Source organism: Excalfactoria chinensis, chromosome 1, assembly GCF_039878825.1.
Source record: "Excalfactoria chinensis isolate bCotChi1 chromosome 1, bCotChi1.hap2, whole genome shotgun sequence".
Lineage (NCBI taxonomy): Eukaryota > Metazoa > Chordata > Aves > Galliformes > Phasianidae > Excalfactoria > Excalfactoria chinensis.
The window spans coordinates 71,388,905-71,409,884 of record NC_092825.1 but is presented as its reverse complement, the minus strand read 5'-3'; the positions used below and the strand labels follow the sequence as shown (position 1 = coordinate 71,409,884).

At 40.4% G+C, this 20,980-nt stretch overlaps 1 protein-coding gene across 1 annotated transcript; it reads right to left on the bottom strand.

The window, feature by feature from the left end:
* Positions 1–675: 675 nt before the first annotated feature.
* Positions 676–20,563, bottom strand: CD9 (CD9 molecule). Its single transcript, XM_072338590.1, has 8 exons — positions 20,371–20,563; positions 12,197–12,299; positions 7,906–8,003; positions 6,656–6,730; positions 5,234–5,326; positions 4,573–4,662; positions 2,711–2,794; positions 676–2,068 (listed from the first exon to the last, which is right to left on the bottom strand). Exons 1-8 carry the CDS (start codon positions 20,524–20,526, stop codon positions 2,003–2,005), a joined length of 765 nt encoding a protein of 254 aa, XP_072194691.1. The 5' UTR covers positions 20,527–20,563; the 3' UTR covers positions 676–2,002.
* Between the last annotated feature and the right edge of the window lie 417 nt (positions 20,564–20,980).

Sequence of the window (20,980 nt, the reverse complement as noted above, 5' to 3'; positions counted from 1 at the left end):
AAAAAAAAAAAAAAAAAAAAGTGGTATTGCCATTATTTAGAAGCAAATTCTTCAGGAAATCTGTCTCAGTTGCTGCCTAAAAAGCCAGTTGCCTCAGAAGCAGTTGTTTGAGATGTATTCATTTCATTTGATATCAGCTTTAACATCTTAGGAGGACTGCAAACAGATTTTATACATATAATTCATGTTCTTGCTAAAAGGAAAGTAGTAATCAAGTAACCATCAGTAACTAGTCACTCTCTTTGAAAGAAGATTTGCAGAAAACTCCAACCAACTTATACAGAACATTCAAGAAGGGCTGAAGTTTGGGTTATAGTACTTCCAAAAAGAATCTGATGGCAGACAATCATGAAACGTTACTATAAACACTGTAGTTAAGAAGGCAGTGTTGTAAGATAAAGACTAATGTGTAGAGAAAATGCTCATTTAGCTTCTTTAGAATACAGATGCAAACATTTCCTTCCAGCTATTCAGTTGACTTCTACATCAGTTTGAGAGCTTCCACCACAGCTGATGCTATTCACCTGTACTCCTGCTAGCAACATTATCTCATGAGCTTACAACTGAGTCACTCAAGTCTAAACTAAATGCATGCTTCCCACTTCCTTTAGATTATCTTTTTTAAGAATGCACACTGAAATAGAACAATAGATTCCAGAGGAAAGCTTAGTATTTGCATAAGGCTTTGAATTTATTAACAAAATCAAGACATCCAGGTATGGCTATGGCTACAATTGGAGCCCCAACCCTTCACAATTCTGACATTTCTCCTGTCAAAAGAGAACCTCCTTACATGAGAAAACAGCATAGTGCTGAAAAATTTAAAGTACGTGGATGACAAAGACCAGAAACTCCTAAGAACATATCTGAGATGCTACAGCAGAACACCGTAGGAAGGTAAAGCACAGCAACTGGCGAAGAGTGAGGTTTGTATCCCATCAGGAAATATTTTAAATACTATAAAGGCCATTTGGATTGTAAGGACAGGAAAACCAGTAACTTTTTAGCTAGAGTTTCTACAGTAACACAGTTCTTTCTGATTTCTACTTTTGGTCTGAAACACAACAGCCACAGTGCTAGTTGCTGCTATGAACAGTGACTGAAGAGCACTACATTAACTTCTAATAGAACTTCTGTGTTCCCTCCCCAGAATTTGAGGTTTGTCCCTGAAGACTATATTTGTCACTAGTTTTGGACAGACAAAGCACAAAGTCAGCTACTGAGAAAAATCTTACAAGTACATGCTATAGGAATTTGCCTAATCAAGACATTGAGGCCATGTCAGATGCTAGGGAACAGTTTTATGCCAGGACACAGGCTAAGAAAACCCAGCTGGCATCAGAGTAGAGCCTCACACAGCAGGGTACCACTGCCTGTGTATCATCAGTATGACAGTTATCCTTTAACATCCCATATGAAGATGATGTTATTGCAGCAGTAAGAAAAATATAATTAATGCCTGGTATTGTTTGTGCACTGAGAAAAGGAGTAATTATGAGACCTTCCACAATATGTACCAATAAAGCAGATCATGAAAGATCTTTGCATTCTTTGGAACTATCTTCTAAAATTACATCAACATAAACATAAAATCACTGAATGGTTTGGGTTGGAAGAGGACTTTAAAGAACATTTACTTTCAACCACCTGCTGTGGGCAGGGACATCTCCCACTAACTGGGCCCCATCCAACCGGGCCCTGCCCCATCAATGATTTTCCCCAAACATAAAATACATCTTACTCTTTATTAAATAAGAAATGCCCTAAAGCATAAATATACCCAACTTAGATAAGTTTCAAGAAAAACAGACATTTTGTGTACAATAGTCATCTTAAGTCAGATATAACTTCACCATTTTAACCTACAGCATAAAAAGCAAACCATACTTCACTATTAAATAAAGCATTAAGATGACAAAGAATTTATTTCTTTTGGAAATGCTTTGAGAACACTGGAGTTAATGACCGATTTTATTTTGCAGATACCTTGAATTTACAGCTCTTAGACCATTTCTCTGTTTCTACGGATAGCACAGCAAAGAACCATACTGAATATCATGCCAAAAATCTGTAAAGAAAACAAACTTATTAGAAATCAGAGTGGGGAAAAAAACATTCTTATCAAGGTGCAGAAAAGCATAGATATTTCCTGGCTCAAAATGCATACTAACAATTTTTTCTGCAGTTTATGACTCCAGGCCTCCTTTCTCTCTGATCCTCAAATTTCAGTTAATTGTCACCAATCCCCCATAGCCTAAGTACTTCAAAACAGATCAACTACAAATTCAAGTCAGTCTTCTCAACATACTTAATTCCATCTGCATCATATTTGCCTCCCAAGAAAGGAAATAAGTGCAAATTTTCTTATTAGCACTGTTATTTCAGACTTCTAGTCAATTTGAGAGGAAATAAACAGTTTAGGTTGTCAAGCCCATGTTTTCAACCTGCACATTCCACACTCACTCAATACAACTTAGCCAATGCTAACACTACAAGGAGGCAGATCCTAATCCAAAGTAGAAGTGTAGAGTCCCCAGGGCACCCCACACACCAAGTTGTTTCAAGGACCCACAGCATACAAATTTACCTTACAGGTACTTATGATCAGCAGAACAGGCTCACAGACTGTAGTTAATGTCTGGCACTGTTCAATAGACTTGTACTCTAAGCACCCTTGGCTAGGCAGCAACCCTCTAATCTGCAAACTCACCATTATCACAGCAATACCAAGGCCAACTGCGCCAATGACATTCAGTTTTGAATTAAAGATATCATCAATGGCTCTAGGGCATGGCTGAAAGGAAACCATATTTGTTAGTTTTTCATGCATATGGAAACACTGATTTGTTTGCTTGCTATAGAGAAAAAGAGCTAACTCACAATAGCTGCTTAGAGCTGGCCTTTTTTTTTTTTTTTTCTTCCAACATTTTTCTGGAAATCTATGGGTGTTCCAATATAAAGTTAGAGAAGTTTAAATCTGAGTACGTAACCCTCTTAGATGCACCTTGTAAAAAGCAGCATTCCCTTGTCAACAGTGTCAGTTAGATCAGGTGCAACAGTTGCTGCACCAGAGTTTATTTATTACTAATGGCTGTCAGCACTTAAGCTGCAGCACTGCTCAGCCCTTATAAAAACAAATCTGAGGACAGAGCTCATACTTCCAACTACTTTATATCTTTACAGACATCCCATAAGTACATGGTGCATATGAATGAGGGGATTTGCATTGCTTGCATAAGTAGTAAGCTGCGTGCAGATTCATACCAGTGCCAGTTTAAAATTGCCAGGACAACAAACTACCATTGCAACTAAAAAGGATTTTAAGTAGCCTTTTCCCCTTAAAGGTGCACAGTGAAAAAGAAAAAGAACAGCAAACTTACACAGAGGTATAAATCTAGGATATTAGCAGCTAGTCTCATCCCTCCACCCACCCTTGCTATCCCAGTAACATACCACAGTGAGATGCTACATACCACTTACTTTATTGTTTCATATCTAAATTGATTTGAGGATTATGGGAATATAACAGCATGAATGAATCAATTAAAGATTAGTACAGTACTGATTTTTCTGGTTTAAGTCATGCTATCAGCCAGCCACACCATTATATCCATTTAGAGTCTGTCTACTATTTTTTTTTTTTTTTTTCTACAGTTTGGACTAAGCCTTCAACACACTACTTGTTGAAGTCAATTGTCCAAACTGAAACAGAAAAATAGCAGATAAAACCTACATACTTTTTCAGTTACACTCACATATTGTAGCAAACACACTGTATGAACAAGACTAAAGACTGAATCTGAATACAGACTGAAATTTCTCTAGCAGGTGTTTCAAAGCACAAAATTATCTGTAGAGAGAGGTGGAGAACAAGTGATGCATAAACAAGTCAAGATATGAAACAAAATCTCTGCATCATAACAAACTCAGTTTCTGTGGGAGAACTAGTACAGGCTCTTCTAGAACATAAAGATCACAAAGCAGTCATAAAAACTTCAGGAAGAGAGTAGAAAAAAACCCTATAAAAGTGCATCTCCTGTCTGTGGTATACACAGGCATCACTGCAGCATTATTTCAACACTGGAATCTGATCCATATGATTTGTTTACGGTGTAACTACCCAAGCAAGACACCAATGTGCTACCTACCCTCTCCTCTCCAAAAATGGAAAATTTCTCACTAAAATTCCAGACTTGCTCCCTTCTCACGTTCTCCTCCCGAAGAGAGGCAACAGCTTCAGTGCATATCAGGAAGGCACTTTATGACAGCAGCAGTGCAGACAACAGAATTCTAGAATGTTTTATGCAAAGTTTTTGCATCAATTTGTTCATTATGCCCCTGAATTTAATGACATAGGCTACAACACCATGCAGATATAGAGCACTGCTTTCCTGCTGATCTTGCTTGTTCTTTGGTAGTGGGAGACTGCAGATTTTCTACAAGTGGATTGTGTGGATAGGCTGCCTATCAAAAACAACAGGCATGTTCCACGGACTGCAAGGTTTTACTCAGAGGTCTGTTTCTCATTCTACTCATTTGGTAGAATTACTGGAGAGTTAAGTCATGAGTTACCATTGTTGTAAATGACTCAGGCAAGGTCTTCTTTGGACAGGTGTCCATCAACTGCTGCTCAAGACCCCCAGTAATACCACAGCAGTTCAGCTACAACAGAAGACAGGAAAAGAAAACCAAGTTATATTTTTTCCTCTCTGTACTTGATTAAAGGAAGAGTTAGATTACATTAGCTATTATTACAGACCTTATGCAGTTTGCTTAGAAGTCTTGCAAATCTGATTAATTTAAAAGACTTTTTAAAACAAGGTTTATAGCAAAAGACAAGATTCCAGACAAGAACTTAAGAGCTTAATCTCATTAAATATACACATGCACACACCCCAGTTTTTGGGGCAACTTGGTACTCCTTACAGGTGAAAGATGAACATCTTAAACACATGTAACTACACATACTGTGATACCTTCAGATAAGTGCTAGAGCTCTAGAGTTTCTTAGCTTGCTTTTAAATTTATTTAGGAAAAGAATTAGTCTTACTTACTTCAAAGGGAAAAATGTATACTGGATTCACTAATGGCATACAAGAAGAACTGCAGTTTGTTACTGCTCCTTTGGTTTCTTTTAGTTAGCAAGGTACTAGATTTGTACAGTATTATGGATGTGTTAGAGAACAGTGTTAAACAGTATTGCTTCCTAGTTTTACATTAATTAGGTACTTACAGCAAAATGGAATGCTTTCAAGGTTTCTCTGGCAGCTGGTTGAGACCTCTTTTCATAGGTTTCTCTGTAGAAATCCTGTAACTCCTCAACAACCTACAAGATAAATGGTTGTATTCTATCAATGTTTTACCTTGATTAATAACTTGTTTTGGATAGAGCAGTCATCAAAACTTCTACAATCTACAATACATGGTTTTCTGACATATAGAAATAGAGAGTGGAAACAGAGTAGACAGCATTACTCACCTGGAATAAGTAAGCCTAAATGGTGTACTCACATTAAAAGCTTGACCCAAATAGATAAGCTTCACAGCTTCCCTTCAGAACTATGAGCTCCTGGGAGGATTGAGAAAACTAAGTTTTCTCCATTAGTTACACAGAATTATTTTCTACTCGTTGCTGTACTCCAGAAGTCACTACATTCCCCAGTTGCATAATATAAGCAACAAAACAATCCTGAACCAAGTACTCAATTTGGAAACAAAAAAATCTGAGTGTTAAAAAGCAAAACTGAATTCTATTCTACAAAGTATATCCAAAAAGTTTCAATTATTTCTGCTGTTTCTAAATGCTTGCCAAAAAGTCTAGAGCCAAACATACATTAGAGTTTCCCTAGCATAGGAGGACAGTACTCCCACACCTACCAACATTTCTACTCTTGTTGACCTGCAGCACCTTCACATTGGCTAGTTTTGCCCACATGACTCTGGCGATTAAGAATAAAGCCCTACTACTCCTGAACTGTTAGAGCAACAGTAATCCGTGGTATTTGCAGCCTGACTGGTATGGAAGACCTCACCACAGGACCTGCACCAAAAGTGCAGCCAGCTCAGTGCCTTGTTGTTATGTAAACTCATACACAGGCAATATTCAGAGTATGTGAACATCACAGTAGTGATATCTGAGGAGTATATCAACTTGAGGCAAGAACACAGAACAGTCATAGCTTAGATATGATATTTAGCCTTTAACAGCAAGCTTCTTCTTAAAAGTGGTAAGACCTTACTGAAGGCTTGCTTCATTTCACAGTACACACACTCCAGAGGGACAACAGCACCTTGGATTCTGGCCTCTCTGCTACAGTCTTTTTAATTCTTAGTATCTAGTTTCTCATATATGGCTGCAACACGTCTTCTCCCTCCTCCTCCAAATTACATAGTAGATGGTATACTTTTCACTAGACATCTACATTTCCACAGGCACACAGTCCTCTCAAATTTAAAAAGAATCCATCAAAAGACAGCATTAAAGGTTAAGAAAACTACTACCTGCAGCTTTGGGAAAAAATCTTCGCATTTAGAAGCTGTGACATTGAAAGAACTAGAAGCTAACAGACATGGTCTTTCAAGTGAAGAACACTCACTTTGAGGTCTCAGATAAGGTTTCACTGATCATTTTGGTTATTACTTAACAGCAACCTACCTTTTCTTTATTTGCAAATCCCCAGAGAGCAGTAGCAATTTCAAGGGCAAAAATCACAAAGAGGAAGACAAAGAACTAGAAGAGAATGACCACATAATTAACCAACACCATAACATTAAAAAAAAAATCCAAAAACAAACAAACAAAACCCCACCACCAACAGTTGCAGACATCCTTGAAAGCTTGTTTGGTCCCCAGTGTTAAGCCTTGTGGGAGTTATCACTCAACCTGATTCAGCTGAAGTTCTGAAACTCTGGTTGAAAACAGGGAATATGACATACACTCAACACTTCCTCCTGACAGCATCAGTAAGCTTGGTAATGTTTTCCAAGCAGGAATTCTGCTTTTTTGATCAGTGTTAATTAAAACCAATTATTTGTTAGCTCAGACTTGAAGTTAGACAGGTCACACAGACATCGTATAATTAACATGCATTCTCTAGTTTGTCAACCTTATTGCTCTATGAGTCATAACTTAATACCTAGCATGCCACCTGAGAGTTCTCCTCCAGAGCTAATAGTCACTTGTGTAATAGAAACAGAAGTCACACCATGTTCAATTGACTATCAGTTCTAGAACACTGACCACTTAAAGTAACTTCAAAAAGAGGCATTCAGAATGGGCTAGAGGTCCAAGGAAGGCAAAGCTGATTCCATTACACAGGAAGTGAATTTGTTTTCCACCAGCTATAGTAGTCTTATTAACCATATCTGGTTATTTGGATTAGTAGTTCCATAGTAGGTACAGACATGCTTGAACTCAGTAAGTCCTGAAAACAATAGGGTTACTCTCCAACAATTGACTTTTCAACTAGACTAGTTCATACAGCGATTATGAACAGCAGAAGTTTGCTTTTTTGAGGATCATATAATACTCCAGTACTGGTCTCAAATATCTAAACAAATTATTCAAAGTTTAAGACAAATTGTTTAACAAACAGCATTAGTCTTATCAAAATTTTAGATCCGCATTCACACATTCTCCCATTCTCTTGATACCTCAGTGTCTAAATGTCACTAACTTGGTCATTTTGCAATCAAATGTAAAATACATTTTGATTTAGTGCCAGAAATGGAAACTAAATGTCAATAATTAAACATTTTAGCATTATGTAAATGACCATAAATTAAAACATTGTGAAAGCCATCCAATTAGCATCTGTTCCCTTTTACTCCATAGCCAATATTGCCCTTCCTTTCTGATCACATTGCTAAGTTTAATCATTACTTGTTTTAAGCACTAATGCTTACCAGTCCAAGCATACACTGTGATTCCTGTAATGCACCACAGCATCCCAAGAAGCCAACCAGCATCATGAGTGCACCAGCTCCGATTAGGATGTAAACTCCTAGGAAGGAGAGGAAACAAAGATTCATACTAGCTGAATCCTCAGCATAAGCTTAAGTTTCAAAGTAAGCATCTCAAAGCTTGTGGGGAAGTTATTAGGAAAAGAACTTCAACCTACAACATCTGACGTGCACCACTGCTGCAGTTTCACAAACTGTAGATAAAGCACAAGATAAAGCCATTCAAATAAAACTATAAACACTTTAAAATTGTCTTAGAGACCAAATAATATTATTTTTGGATAAAAGTGTTGCAGTTAGTTGGAACTAGTGATTTAGCATGATCTTATAATTCTTGATGACTTTCAGTACCTATTCTCCTGATGCAAGCAGACAATACAATCATCTGTCAAAACTTTAAATGCTTTTGTACCCTTCCTGTCCATCAATAATTACCAAATTATTTTACCAGCCACAGTGGCATATTCAGCTGCCTAACCTGACAGCCCTTCTAATTAAAAGAAATTCAACATCTTCTGTCTTTCTGAAAGCAAATACTTCTTTAAATCAAGTGGCTATCTATAGACCATTTTGTCCAGAATTTAAGTAGCAAGTGCTAAAGCAGAGAGAGCAAACAGTTCTGGAATAAGTACTCCTACGCCCAAATATTTCCTAATCTTGGGAACTGTCAAGTTAAGAATTACAGTTCTTCAGCTGCTAGCCACTAATAACAATAAGAGACAGTGTGGAAAACAGAAGTCCCACAGGATGGTTGGCAAGTATCATTGAGATGCTGAAAAATGATAAAAATATTAACACAACACATGTAAAATTACTTCAACATTCTATAGAATAGAATCATAGAATGGCCTAGGTGGGAAAGGACTATAATGATCACCTACTTTCAACCTTGCTGCTATGTGCAAGGTCACCAACCACCAGACCAGGCTGCCCAGAGCCACATCCAGCCTGGCCTTGAATACCTCCAGGGATGAGGCATCCACAACCTCCTTGGCCAACACAAGTGTGTCACACCCTCTGTGTGAAAAACTTTCTCCTAATATCTAACCTAAACCTCCCCTGTCTTAGTTTAAAACCATTCCCCCTTGTCCTATCACTATCCACCCTTGTAAACAGATGTCCCCTCCTGCTTATATGCTCCCTTCAAATATTGAAAGGCCACAATGAGGTCTCCCTGGAGCCTTCTCTTCTTCAAGCTAAACAAGCCCAGTTCCCTTGACTCTTCCTCATAGAAGAGGTGCTCTAGTCTTCTGATCATCTCAGTGGCCCTCCTCAGGACCTTTTCCAAGAGCTACATTTCCTTCTTGTGCTGGGGACCCCAGTCCTGGACGCAGTACTCCAGATGGGGCATCACAAGAGCCAAGTAAAGGGGGACAATCACCTCCCACCCCTTGCTGACCAATCCTCTTTTAATGCATCCCAGAACACAGTTGGCTTTCTGGGCTGCAAGCATACACTGCTGGCTTGTGTCCAGCTTCTATCAATACAGACACGAAGTACAGTTCTTGTGTTCAGTGACCCAATCAAACACTGGTTTAAGAAAGGCTTTCTTTAGCAAACCAGTAGGTATAACCTGCCAAAATAAACATCTAACTTGATTAAGCCTATGTAAATGATTATTCTTATCAACTACTACAGCACTTTCTAAACTCAGTTGAAACTTTTCCCACTGTGGGGGGAAAGGAGTTCATAAGAACCTCTTATTTTAAATTTTACTTATAGTAGAATAGAAGGCCTGAGCCTTGGACCTGAGCAAGGCCTTTGACATGGTCCCCCATCACATCCTCATCTCCAAATTGGAGGGAAGTGGATTTGATGGGTGGACAACTAGATGGATAAGCAATTGGTTGAAAGGCCGCAGACAAAGGGTGGTGGTCAATGGCTCTATGTCCAGGTGGAGGCCGGTAACGAGCGGTGTCCCTCAAGGGTCTGTCTTGGGACCGGTGCTCTTTAGCATCTTTATTAATGACATCGATGAGGGAATGGAGTGCACCCTCAGCAAGTTTGCTGATGACACCAAGCTGAGTGGTGCAGTCGATACGGTGGAGGGAACGGATGCCATTCAGAGGGACCTTGACAGGCTGGAAAGCTGGGCTCGGGTGAACCTAATGAGGTTCAACACAGCAAAGTGCAAGGTTTTGCACTTGGGCCGGAAGAACCCCAGGCACTTGTACAGGCTGGGAGGAGTTGTCCTTGAGAGCAGCTCGGCAGAGAAAGACCTAGGGGTCCTAATAGATGAGAAACTTAACATGAGCCAGCAGTGCGCTCTGGCAGCCCGGAAGGCAAATGGGATCCTGGGCTCCATCAGGAGAGGGGTGGTCAGCAGGGATAGGGAGGTGATTGTCCCTCTCTACTCTGCTCTTGTGAGGCCCCATCTGGAGTACTGTGTCCAGGTGTGGAGCCCTCAGTACAAAAAAGACATGGAGATTTTGGAAAGGGTCCAGAGGAGGGCCACGAAGATGATCAGGGGCCTGGAGCACCTCCCCTATGAGGACAGGCTGAGGGAGTTGGGTTTGTTCAGCCTGGAGAAGAGAAGGTTGCGGGGTGACCTCATTGCAGCCTTTCAATACCTGAAGGGAACTTACTCCCAGGAGGGGAGCAAACTCTTCGAGAGGGCTGATAATAGCAGGACTAGGGGAAATGGTTTTAAGTTAAAAGAGGGAAGATTTAGGTTGGATGTTAGGGGGAAGTTCTTTACTAGGAGAGTGGTTAGGTCCTGGAACAGGCTGCCCAGGGAGGTTGTGGATGCCCCGTCCTTGGAGGTGTTCAAGACCAGGTTGGATGGGGCTCTGGGCAACCTGATCTAGTAAAGACGTATGTTTGGTGGCCCTGCTAGGCAGGGGGGTTGGAACTACATGATCCTTGAGGTCCCTTCCAACCCGGGTCATTCTGTGATTCTGTGATTCTGTAAAGGCCTTTGAGGTAACTTCATAGAACCATAGAATGAATTGGGTTGGAAGGGACCTTCCAGGAGTACCAATCCTCCTGATATGTACATGAATCACCTTCAGCACCTGTAGGGATGAGGCATCCACAACTTCTCTGGCCAGCCAGTTCCAGTGCCTCTGACAGTTTCCTTCTAACATCTAACCAAGATCTTCTTTATTTTAGTTTAAAAATTTAAAACTATTAAATAAAATTTATTATCCAGTTTAAAAATTCTATCACTCTTAGACTGTGAAATGCATCATATTTCCTTCTGTTTAATAAACTCCCTTTGCTTTCTTATTAACTGCAAGCTGGCATATTCTTTTAACCTCCTACTGAAAACTACCACCAGACAATAGCTCTGGAAAAAAATGTCAAACCATTAATTCTTATTAACCTCTTTCTAAACTCAGTTTAACCTACAGACAATAGACAGACAATAGGTTTGTTCCAATGTATTCAGCCATAGACTCAAATACAACATTACAAAACTGCCATAAATTTTAGGAGGTGAAAGGATTGTTTAGGATTACTCAAAATTCAGCTCAGTTAAGTTTAGCTCTCTTCCCCTCCCAAAGTCCAGTCAAAAGCATCTGGAAGTCTAGGCAGCTGCAGGAAGAACCCACTCTACTACCATATCAGTGGAATACAGGCTTTCTTGCCAGTTTGCATGCTTGTGGGTTGCTGCTGATTCATGGTGATAAACAAGTATATATTGCTTTTCCGAACTACTGTCTCTAAAAAACTCAACTCAGTAATAACAACAGCATTCTCTGCAAGACTATCTGATACCCAAAAGCTACTGTGTGAACAGCATATACCAGGATGACTTACATTGTCTTCACTCACACCACAGATGTGTTTGGATGCTGAAAAAAGTTCAATTAGCTAAATCACAAGAAGGCTGCTGAAGACAAACCTGCTGGGGATGGCTAATGAATGATGCAGCCAGTACAAGCCACAAGCCCATGTGCTTTATGAAGTATATTGACACGAAGTATGTGTGTACAACAAACATCCAAGCATAAAATGGCAAATGCATGCAAGAAACAGGTATTTTAATTTTCTTTGTACGCAGTTGTTTGAGACATTCAAGCTCAGCTACTCTGTTCCCAACTGCTTACCAACAGCACGCAGAGCCAACCACTGCTGATCTCAGCACAAGGACTCAGAGCACCAGCAAAAGCAAGCTAGTCTCAGCTCAACAGATGTTGATTACATCTGTTTTGTATTTAGCCTTGATGAAAGTAGCCGGGGACTCTGAGCAAAACAGTGATCTATCCCACTGAGTTACTGCACAACTGACCTGTGTAGAACGTCATGTTGTTGGATTCCAGTTCAAAGATGTTCTTGGTCTGCACATCAAACCGAAGCCATAGTCCAATTGCAAGAACTGCTGTTCCTGCAAGCTGCAGGAACAAGTAAATAAAACCAATCAATTCATTCACCCTACCAAAATCAGTATTATTAATCACAGGATTTAGTACTGTTACTTAACAAGGTGATGACAGAACCAGCATGAACACAGGAATACCAAAATAAGACTGAAGTCAACTCCTGATGTGTGGCATCTTGTTGACAGATCTGCTTGTATATTAAAATACATCAAGAGAACAATGCCATGCTTTTATTTAATTTTTTTTTACTGTTTTTTTTTTTTTTTTTTTTTACCTTTTTAATACTGAAAATGCCCTAAGTTTACAGAAGTGTGAAATATCAGATTTTCCACTGACCACTCCACCCATGTTTTTTTCCAGCTCACTACATAGCTAAAAGATCTTGCATACTTGCATACTCATTATGAATGGCCATGTATAATGCAAAAAACAAACAAACAAAAAAAAACCAAACAAAACAAAACACTCTACCATGTATTATATGGCCTGCTAAAATTGTTAGTACATTTAATACTGATGATAGTTCAGTGTACAGCAGTACTAAGTTTAGAAAGAATTATCTCATTTGTAAAGCAGGAGCAAAGATACGAGAAGTTATCACACCAATGGAAAGTGGAAAATAAAGGCTGCTAAACCAGCAACATTGCTGTGAGCTGGTCCAGAAGAACACAGTTAAGCTTTAGGTAATATTTAGCTTTGCAACTTATCATTTTTGCCTGTATGCCTGCAGGTTCCTTTTGACACAGGGCTTGTGTTTGTGGCAAGTATATGATTTTGAGATTTTCTTTTATCTGAATAGAATTTAACTATCAGAAGAGAAGCTGAAAGAAGAAATATGATATATATAGCAACACACAATACAAAAAAGGTTTATGAAGACCAATAAGCTTAAAGCTTAGCAAGTTCAGAACACTTAGGCTGAGCACGCATGAAAATAAATAATAATAAAAAAAGCCTTATCTTTGAGAAGTCCCATCTAGAAGGGAACACATTCTTGAATTACCTCCAAAAAACAGAGAGGTGTGTACTTTAAAACGCCAATTTTAAACAAGAATATGGAAAGAATTCCTGCAGAAGGCATGTAAACACACTCAGACACCAAGCCTAACCCTTGGACCTATGTTCTCTCCAGAGTGAAAACTTGTTCTCTTGCAGGAATATTCATATTTACTGAAGGCAGGCATATCCTGGTTGCCTATAGCTATCCATTCTAACCTCCTAGGCTTTCTCTCTCCCTTTCTCAAGGGGAAAAAAAAATAATACATATATAAAAAAATAAAAAATCTTTCAAGAGTGATACAGGATGAAGGATCAAGTTAAGAAATGGCTCAGTGGAAAAGTATCATTCTTATAACTTCTCACTAGAAAATATCCTAACTGAAGTCTTCAAGGACTCAGGTACCAGTGAGGAAAAGTGAGACAGACAGCTCTCAGAAAAGCCAAATTTGCTGGAAAAAAACCAAACCAACCAACCAAAAAAAACCAGCACGATCTGTACAGCAGACACATACCTGCCAAGTCTGCCACTGAGAAAAGCTACAGGGTTGAGACTGGGAAAAAGATGAACTGATACATAATGCACAGAACTAAACCCACACAAAGGTTTCCAAACATATGCAAATGATATTTAGTGCCATGTGCATAGGTACAGCCTTAGTCATAATAAATAATAATACATAATATAGCAAGGACAAAGCCTGCACAGAGCCAGAGCCAGAGCCTCCTTTGTAAGAAGTATGCTGACAGAATAACTAAATCATACCACTGATGCAACACCCAAATGTAATAAGGGTGTGTCACCTCCACATACAGTACAGTTGCACCATCCCAAGGGAAGAGAAGCTGCCAAGGGACTGAAGGGAGAGAAGTTCCTGGTCTATGTGGCACTCTCTGCCACAGCACTGCTTGGGAAAGTCCTTGGCAATCTCAAACACCAGAAAAGCTTGGTGAAAAAACCTATACTTACAGCTTACCTTCCAGCCACCCAACACTTCATTCCTTGATAGAGCCCTGTTTTTTGGAGTCATTCAGTTTACAGCTTTTATAGGTATCCAGTTCTGAAGTGTTAGGAGAAAAACCTGCTGCCTCTTCATGTCTTCCTGAGAGCTCATGAACTGCAGAGTTCAAGAGTGCCTGGCTGTGTACAGCTATATATTTCTGCTGTTTAACAAGCTTCAGTGTTCAAGCTGAGAGCTCAAGGGCTGTGCTGCAAGCAGAACAAGGCACAGGGAATGTTTGCACAACTTAAACAGCATTTATAATCCAGCGGATCTTTATTTGTGAAGGAAGTAAGAACACTACATCAAGTAGATAATCTTGCAAGTTTAAGCAAAGCAGAATGTTCTGTTAATCTTTCAGAGAAAGAAACTGCTTGATTAATGTTAGGGAGTCCTGACATACTTGATACAGATCCTTTTAAAAAGCTTAATACACACCCTAAGCACTACAAGTAAAGTGCAGTGTGGTGTTTTCTCCTTTGGGATGTAGCTATCCTGAGGGGGAAAAAAACCAAACCAAAACCAAAAAAAACAACAAAACAAAACACAACAGGATAATCACAGGGCATCAGTGAACAGCTCAATATACCTCTGAGAACTGCAGGATTAAAAGTGATCTCTCTCACAATGGTACACTCGCAAAAGTGACTTTTGCCAGACTTTTGCCTCCATTTCTTAAGGGAAGTAGATTCGTTTTTCCAGTTTGTGAACTTCCTACCCACAATGACAACTGAACTAAAAATGGAAATTTTAAAGCCAAAGGTAAAAATAAGTTAAATCTGGAATTGCTTTCATTAAAACAAGAGTTGAATAAGACAGGACACTAACTTACACCTCAGAGGAAGAAGTAGGCATAGTCCCACTGCACACTTGCAGGCAGCAGCAACTACTCATGCTCCAGCTTGCCACTTGGCACTTAGGAAGAATTTCTGCTCCTTCAATGGTGCTACTTCAATAGTTGTCAAGTGGCTTTGGTAGTTCTATTCTCTCTCCAATGGTAGATCATCTGCTAAGAGGTGAATTTTTTTAATGTTTTCTTAATTCAACAGATGAATTTTTGCATTGTCATGCGAGTTCAGTAATTCCAGATATTTCTAAGTACAAATAACATGTACCAAAACAGGAAATTTAACAGAGAATAGAACTCTCTTCCTGAAGCTAGCATTCCATGTTCGTAAAACCCACAAAAATAAACTAGCTTGTGCTTATGAAAGATATTGTAGTAGTAAATACTGGCAAGAGTACCTGGGAGACAGTTTCACCAGTCTGAACAAAGTTTGTTGTTAAAAGGGATATTATTTACTTACTGTATTAGAAACAAGTTTGAGGCAGCGAAACTCCAGTAGTTAGTTCAAGTGTACTAAGTCATAAGCACAAGTATACTACCGACATTCCTGCAGGATAACTAAGCTTCTCTTGTCTTCTATAACCACTATTAAGCACCTTAAAGTTCCCAGCTTATTCCTTTTCAACTCATCTCTATTCTATAGGGAAAAAGGACAAGGATAAAATCCCTGATTATTCCAAAACCTCTACTTTAATGGAGGCTTCTTGCTTGCACGCGATGTCAAAAGTGACATCTCCATTGCTCTGAACATTCTGCTCCTACATGCATCCTTCCACCTGCTGCAAGAGGGGAAAAAAAGAAGCCTTTCCAGCTATTTTCCACCCTCCTTCCTTTGCAGTTCTGTGGCTCACATAGCACAGTCTCCCACTAAAACTTCTCTCAAGCCAGCCTATTACCAAGTGCTTATGTATCTATGGGTGCAACACAACCTTGCATCTCAAAAACAATGCTTTTAGCCTTCTGTGTCACAAGACATGCTGACAAATATCTGTGTTAGTAGATATTTGCTCTGTACTTAAGATGAGTAACAGCTGATCTATTCTGAAGACAGAAGTGAATATATAACTATATGAATTATTTCCTTTCTGTTTAAGAAAGTTCTCAAGAACGCTGTGGGCTAAAGTCACAACATTCACTGCAATAAAATGGTACTTCAGTATAGTAGCAACAGTACTATAGAATTCCTGAGCCACAGCCAAGATCAGTGGCCATTTCACAGAAGTTCCTGTTCAGAAGGAAGCCTACTGTACTTGTACCTTAAATTGTAAAAGGCAACATCCTCTAGCTCCATTCTTGACTTACCAGCATCTGCTTGAATTAAAAGCTGTTAAGCTGAACCAGAGCAGCATTTGACTTATACACCCAGCAACTAGATTACTTGATTAGAGAAAACAAAACCAACTTCTGTTACTCTTGTATGTACACATGCATACGTGACTGCATATATGTATATTCCATGTTCATCCAGCAATTCTTCCCTTGAACAGTAAAATCAGAGCACTGATCTGACTGTCTCAAGTGCAATATAAACAGCAAGATTATGGCCCAGAATAAAGTCACAGATAAACCCCAAATTAATCAAAGAGCCTGATCCAACTAATCGTGCTTTAGTAGGTGCTCTTCTAGACTAAAGGAAGTGTTTATAAATGAAAGGGTCCAAGTGTAAAGCCTGGACAGGACAGTTGCCTTATGATATAAAGGAACAAGAAAGTAAATCCTTGCAAAGACTCTGACTGAACTCTGACCATATGCTGTAAAACTTTCTTGGTTATAAACATACTAAGTTGTTAATGTTAGCAGACAACATCTTTGTATGCCAGGAAATTCACCATGGAAAAAAAGGGCATTTAAGCTTAATAATGCAAGCCATGACTCCTATTTAGGAAGGGAAAGCCAGTGGGATAGCATGCAGGCGCAAGACTGTACATACAGTCACACCAGGGGCTGCCATACATTTATTAAGAAATAATATTATTTTGCCACCTAGCCCAAGTCAGCTCAGCAAGCTATGGGAGCTTAGTGGGAAGCGATAATTCATAACACAGATTGAGTTAATCAGGTATATGCTCACACTAAGGGTGTTCAGAGCCTGCTTCAGTGAACACTACTCAGGTTTAAGGCACATTATGGGAAGTTTCCATCATTTTCTTGCCAGACTCAAGCACTCAAGCAGTCATGTCAAAAACTACTGGTTGTTTATGATCTCCCTTCCCCACACCATCTCAAACTTTTTTTTTTTTTAAAGAAAAAAGAAAAGAAAAAAACCCAAAAAAACTAATAAAAGCCATACCAGTTATCTAAGTATGAAACAGTCAGGTTTGATAAGATTGTGACAGAATAGTAGTGTGCAAATCCAGGTAGGAGCGCACTGACCAAAACAGCAAGAAAAAAGAATAAAGAAGAAAGAAAAGTTATCACATTGGCTATGCTCAGAATCTAGCTGAGAATCCCATAGGTGGGTTATCTGGGAAGGGTATCAGAACAAAGCAGTGCAGGCAATGGTACTTCTCCGGACTGATCTCCCAAATCACATGTTGAGCACAGGAGGCTACACAAAGATGGAGGTAGGACTACTGCAAATAATAGAATCATTAAGGTTGAAAGACCTCCAAGATAATGAAGTCCAACTGTTAGCTCATCACCACCACATCCACTGAATCATGTCCTTATTAAGTGCCACATCTACCCTTTTCTTGAAAACCTCCAGGGATGGTGACTCTACCAATTACTTGGGCAGCCTGCTCCAGTACCTCACCACACTTTGAGAATTTTTTCCAAATAATGAACATGAATCTTCACTGGTGTATTACCACTCATTCTATCACTAGCAACCTGGGAAGTGGCCCACCCCCACATCATTACAACCTTCTTTCAGGTAGTTGTAGCAAGCAAAGAGGCCATACCTGATCCTCTTTTCCAGAAGAAACAATCTCTTCTCTTGTGCTCCACACCCTTTACCAGCTTTGTTGCAGTTCTTTAGGTAAACTTCAGGATCTCAGTGTCTATCTTGTAGTGAGGGGCCCAAAACTGGATGAAGTACTAGAGGTGCAGCTTCCTCAGTGCTGAGTACAGACATCACCTCCCTGATTTTATTAACTATACTATGTTTAACACAAGCCATGATGCCATTGACCTTCGTGACAACCTGGGCCCACTACTAGTTCATGTTCAGACACCTGTTGAGTAGCACTCACAGATACTTTTTCTCCATGCAGGTTCCCAGACATTTCACAGCAGTGTGTTGTTGTGATTGAAGTGCAAGATCCAGAACTTGGTCTAGTTGAAGTGACTGACTTCAGACCATCAATACAGCCTATTCAAATACCTCCACAGGGTCTTCCTACCCTCAGATTAACACTTCCTCCCATCTTGGTGCCATCTGCAAACTTTCTGTGGGTGTACTCAATCCCCTTATCCAGATCATCAACAAAGATATTAAACAGGACTGGCCCCAATACTGACCTTTGGGGAACTACTAGTGACTAGATACCAACTGGATTTAACTCAGTTCCACTCTGGGCTCAGCTGTGTTTTTTGTTTTGTTTTGTTTTGTTTTTTTTTTTTAAATAACGAAGAATTGCTCCTCAAACTAACGTCCTTTACCCTCACACACATCCAGCACACAGGAAGCTGTACGGTGTTCCCTCTTTGCTTTTACAGAAGGCAAACAACACTAAATTCAGATGTCAATTCAGCAGCCTGAACTTAAGTTACACCATGCTTCCCAATATTGCTTATTACATGAGGTATTTGTACCCAAAACCACGCTAGAGATACAACCCCTATTTGTTCTGCACTGCTACAAATTGAATCATTTTAGTCTTTTCCTTAGGATGACTTGTGGAAATTCAAACTCTATAACCACAAAGTGGTTATAAAGCAGATATACTTCTATTACAGCACTGCACACACATGCTTGGTGCAGAGGTAGTAGCCTCTCCAAGCCTGCACACCACAAAGTGGTATTTTAAGGATATTTATAGAGACAAGTTATAAGTACGCAAGAATCAGAGGGGATATTACAATTGATTCCAAGAAACAAGGTGTAGATTATTCTGATATCACAATTAGAATAGGATAGAATATTACAATTGGTTTCAAGAAATTATTATAATATTCTCCACCCCAATTGCTGAGTTATCATGACTTGCAGGTTGTAGTGGAATTCCTAAATCACAGCCTGAACAAATATGTGAGCACATGAGTGCCTGGCACAAGAGAAATAAGGCTGCATTCCTCGGCACAACCCCCCCACCTCAGCAGCCCTCCCTGTAGTGCCTGTTTTGCCTTTGTTTGCTCTACCCTTACTCTAGGCAAGGGGTACCCTTGCCTAGTTCATAATTAAGCAAATGCCATTTTGATACAATTCTAAAGAAATATGTTCCACATCAAGGAGACATTGCCTAAAAGATCTGATGCAGAAGCTTTTTTGGCTTTAGCTGAGGGTCCCACCTCAAAAATTAAACACACAAGACGACAGTGACTTCAAGTGCTTCCTTGCAAGGATATAATTCAGTATCCCCTAATAGTCTGCACACCAAAACAGCCTCCATACTGCAAAGAAGTACAGCTTCGTGGTACACAGTGCTGGGAAGGCTGCCTTCCCATCCAGCTGCATCACACATTAACAAGCAGGCTATGCAGCCTGTCTTTTCCAACTGTAGCTCTAGGAAAAAAAAATAATATTTTTTTTATTTTATTTTATTTTATTTTTTTTTTAAATGAACATAGTGAGCTGGCTATGAATTCTACTCAGGCTCCTCCTGACAGCACGAGAAACCTCTGAAGGCCGCCACTGACTTCGCTTTGCTGCCGAGCACGGACGGCCGCGCTCTTTCCTCAGCACTTCGCTGCGGGGCCATCGTGAACGCTGTCGGACGGTTCCAGACAGGCCAATCAAGTTCGGCTCCTGGAAGAGCAGCCCGGCTGTGGCCCTACCCCTGAAGCCCTGTAAAACCGGCTGGACGAGGGCGGGGCAGAGGCGCCCGACCCTTGGAGGCTTCCAGGGGACAGGAATGTTGGGGAAACCCTGCAGCTTAAGGGAGCGGACGGAGCACAGCGTCTCCTCTTATGGATAGGGGAAAAAGAACTAGGAAGAAACAAATCCCAAAACAAGCAAACAGCAACAACCTCAGCCGCTGCCCCTCCGTGCAAAGCAGATCTCAGCTCCCTCCCGAGAGGCCCCATCAGGGAAGCGCTGGAAAAAGTCCCCTCCCGGATCCAGGCACGGGTCTCTTACCCAGAATATGAAGTTGAAGCCAAAGAGCAAGTATTTGATGCACTTAGTGCCTCCTTTGACAGGCATTCTGCTGACGGATAGCAACCAGTAGAAGCGATAAGGACAAGTACACAAAGGATACTTTTGGTCCGCACCACTCCTTAAGTACTGCCCCATCAAATCCCTGCCCGCCTACCGTCACCAGCCCCGCCAGCCCAGCCCTCTCTCCTCCCTTGTCCACGCCCAGGTTCGATGACTCCTGCTCCCCACGCTTGCCGTAGCCCCGTGGTTCCGGAGCCCCCCGAATCCCCTGGAGCCCCCGGGACGCACGGGCGTGGCTTTCCCGGGACTGGAAGACGGGAGGTAGCGCTGCTGCCTGGCTGCCTTTGTGCACGGGAGTTTCACGCTGCCTCGACATGTCGGGGACCTAAAGGCACCTTACTGAAGAAGGGTCCTGGGTTGGAACAAAGTACTCTGGCAATTAGTTTTAAGGGTACTGAGTTTTGTGGCTGTTTTGTAGAGAAAGGTGGCCTTGGTAGTTTATCTTGTTTTTGCAAGAACTTGAATTACAAGCAGGTATCCCACTTGGGCTCTGTATCATGCACTGGATGTGTGGGTACAGTATGTGAGT

What these genes read in the sequence shown, in the direction of transcription:
- CD9 (XM_072338590.1), bottom strand. Translation starts at nt 20,526, where the DNA reads ATGGGGCAGTACTTAAGGAGTGGTGCGGACCAAAAGTATCCTTTGTGT. An exon ending in CAACATGACGTTCTACACAG is followed by an intron (nt 8,004 to 12,196) that starts GTCAGTTGTGCA and finishes TCTCCTTCCTAG; the next exon opens with GAGTTTACATCCTAATCGGA. An exon ending in TGAAAGCATTCCATTTTGCT is followed by an intron (nt 4,663 to 5,233) that starts GTAAGTACCTAA and finishes CTTCTGTTGTAG; the next exon opens with CTGAACTGCTGTGGTATTAC.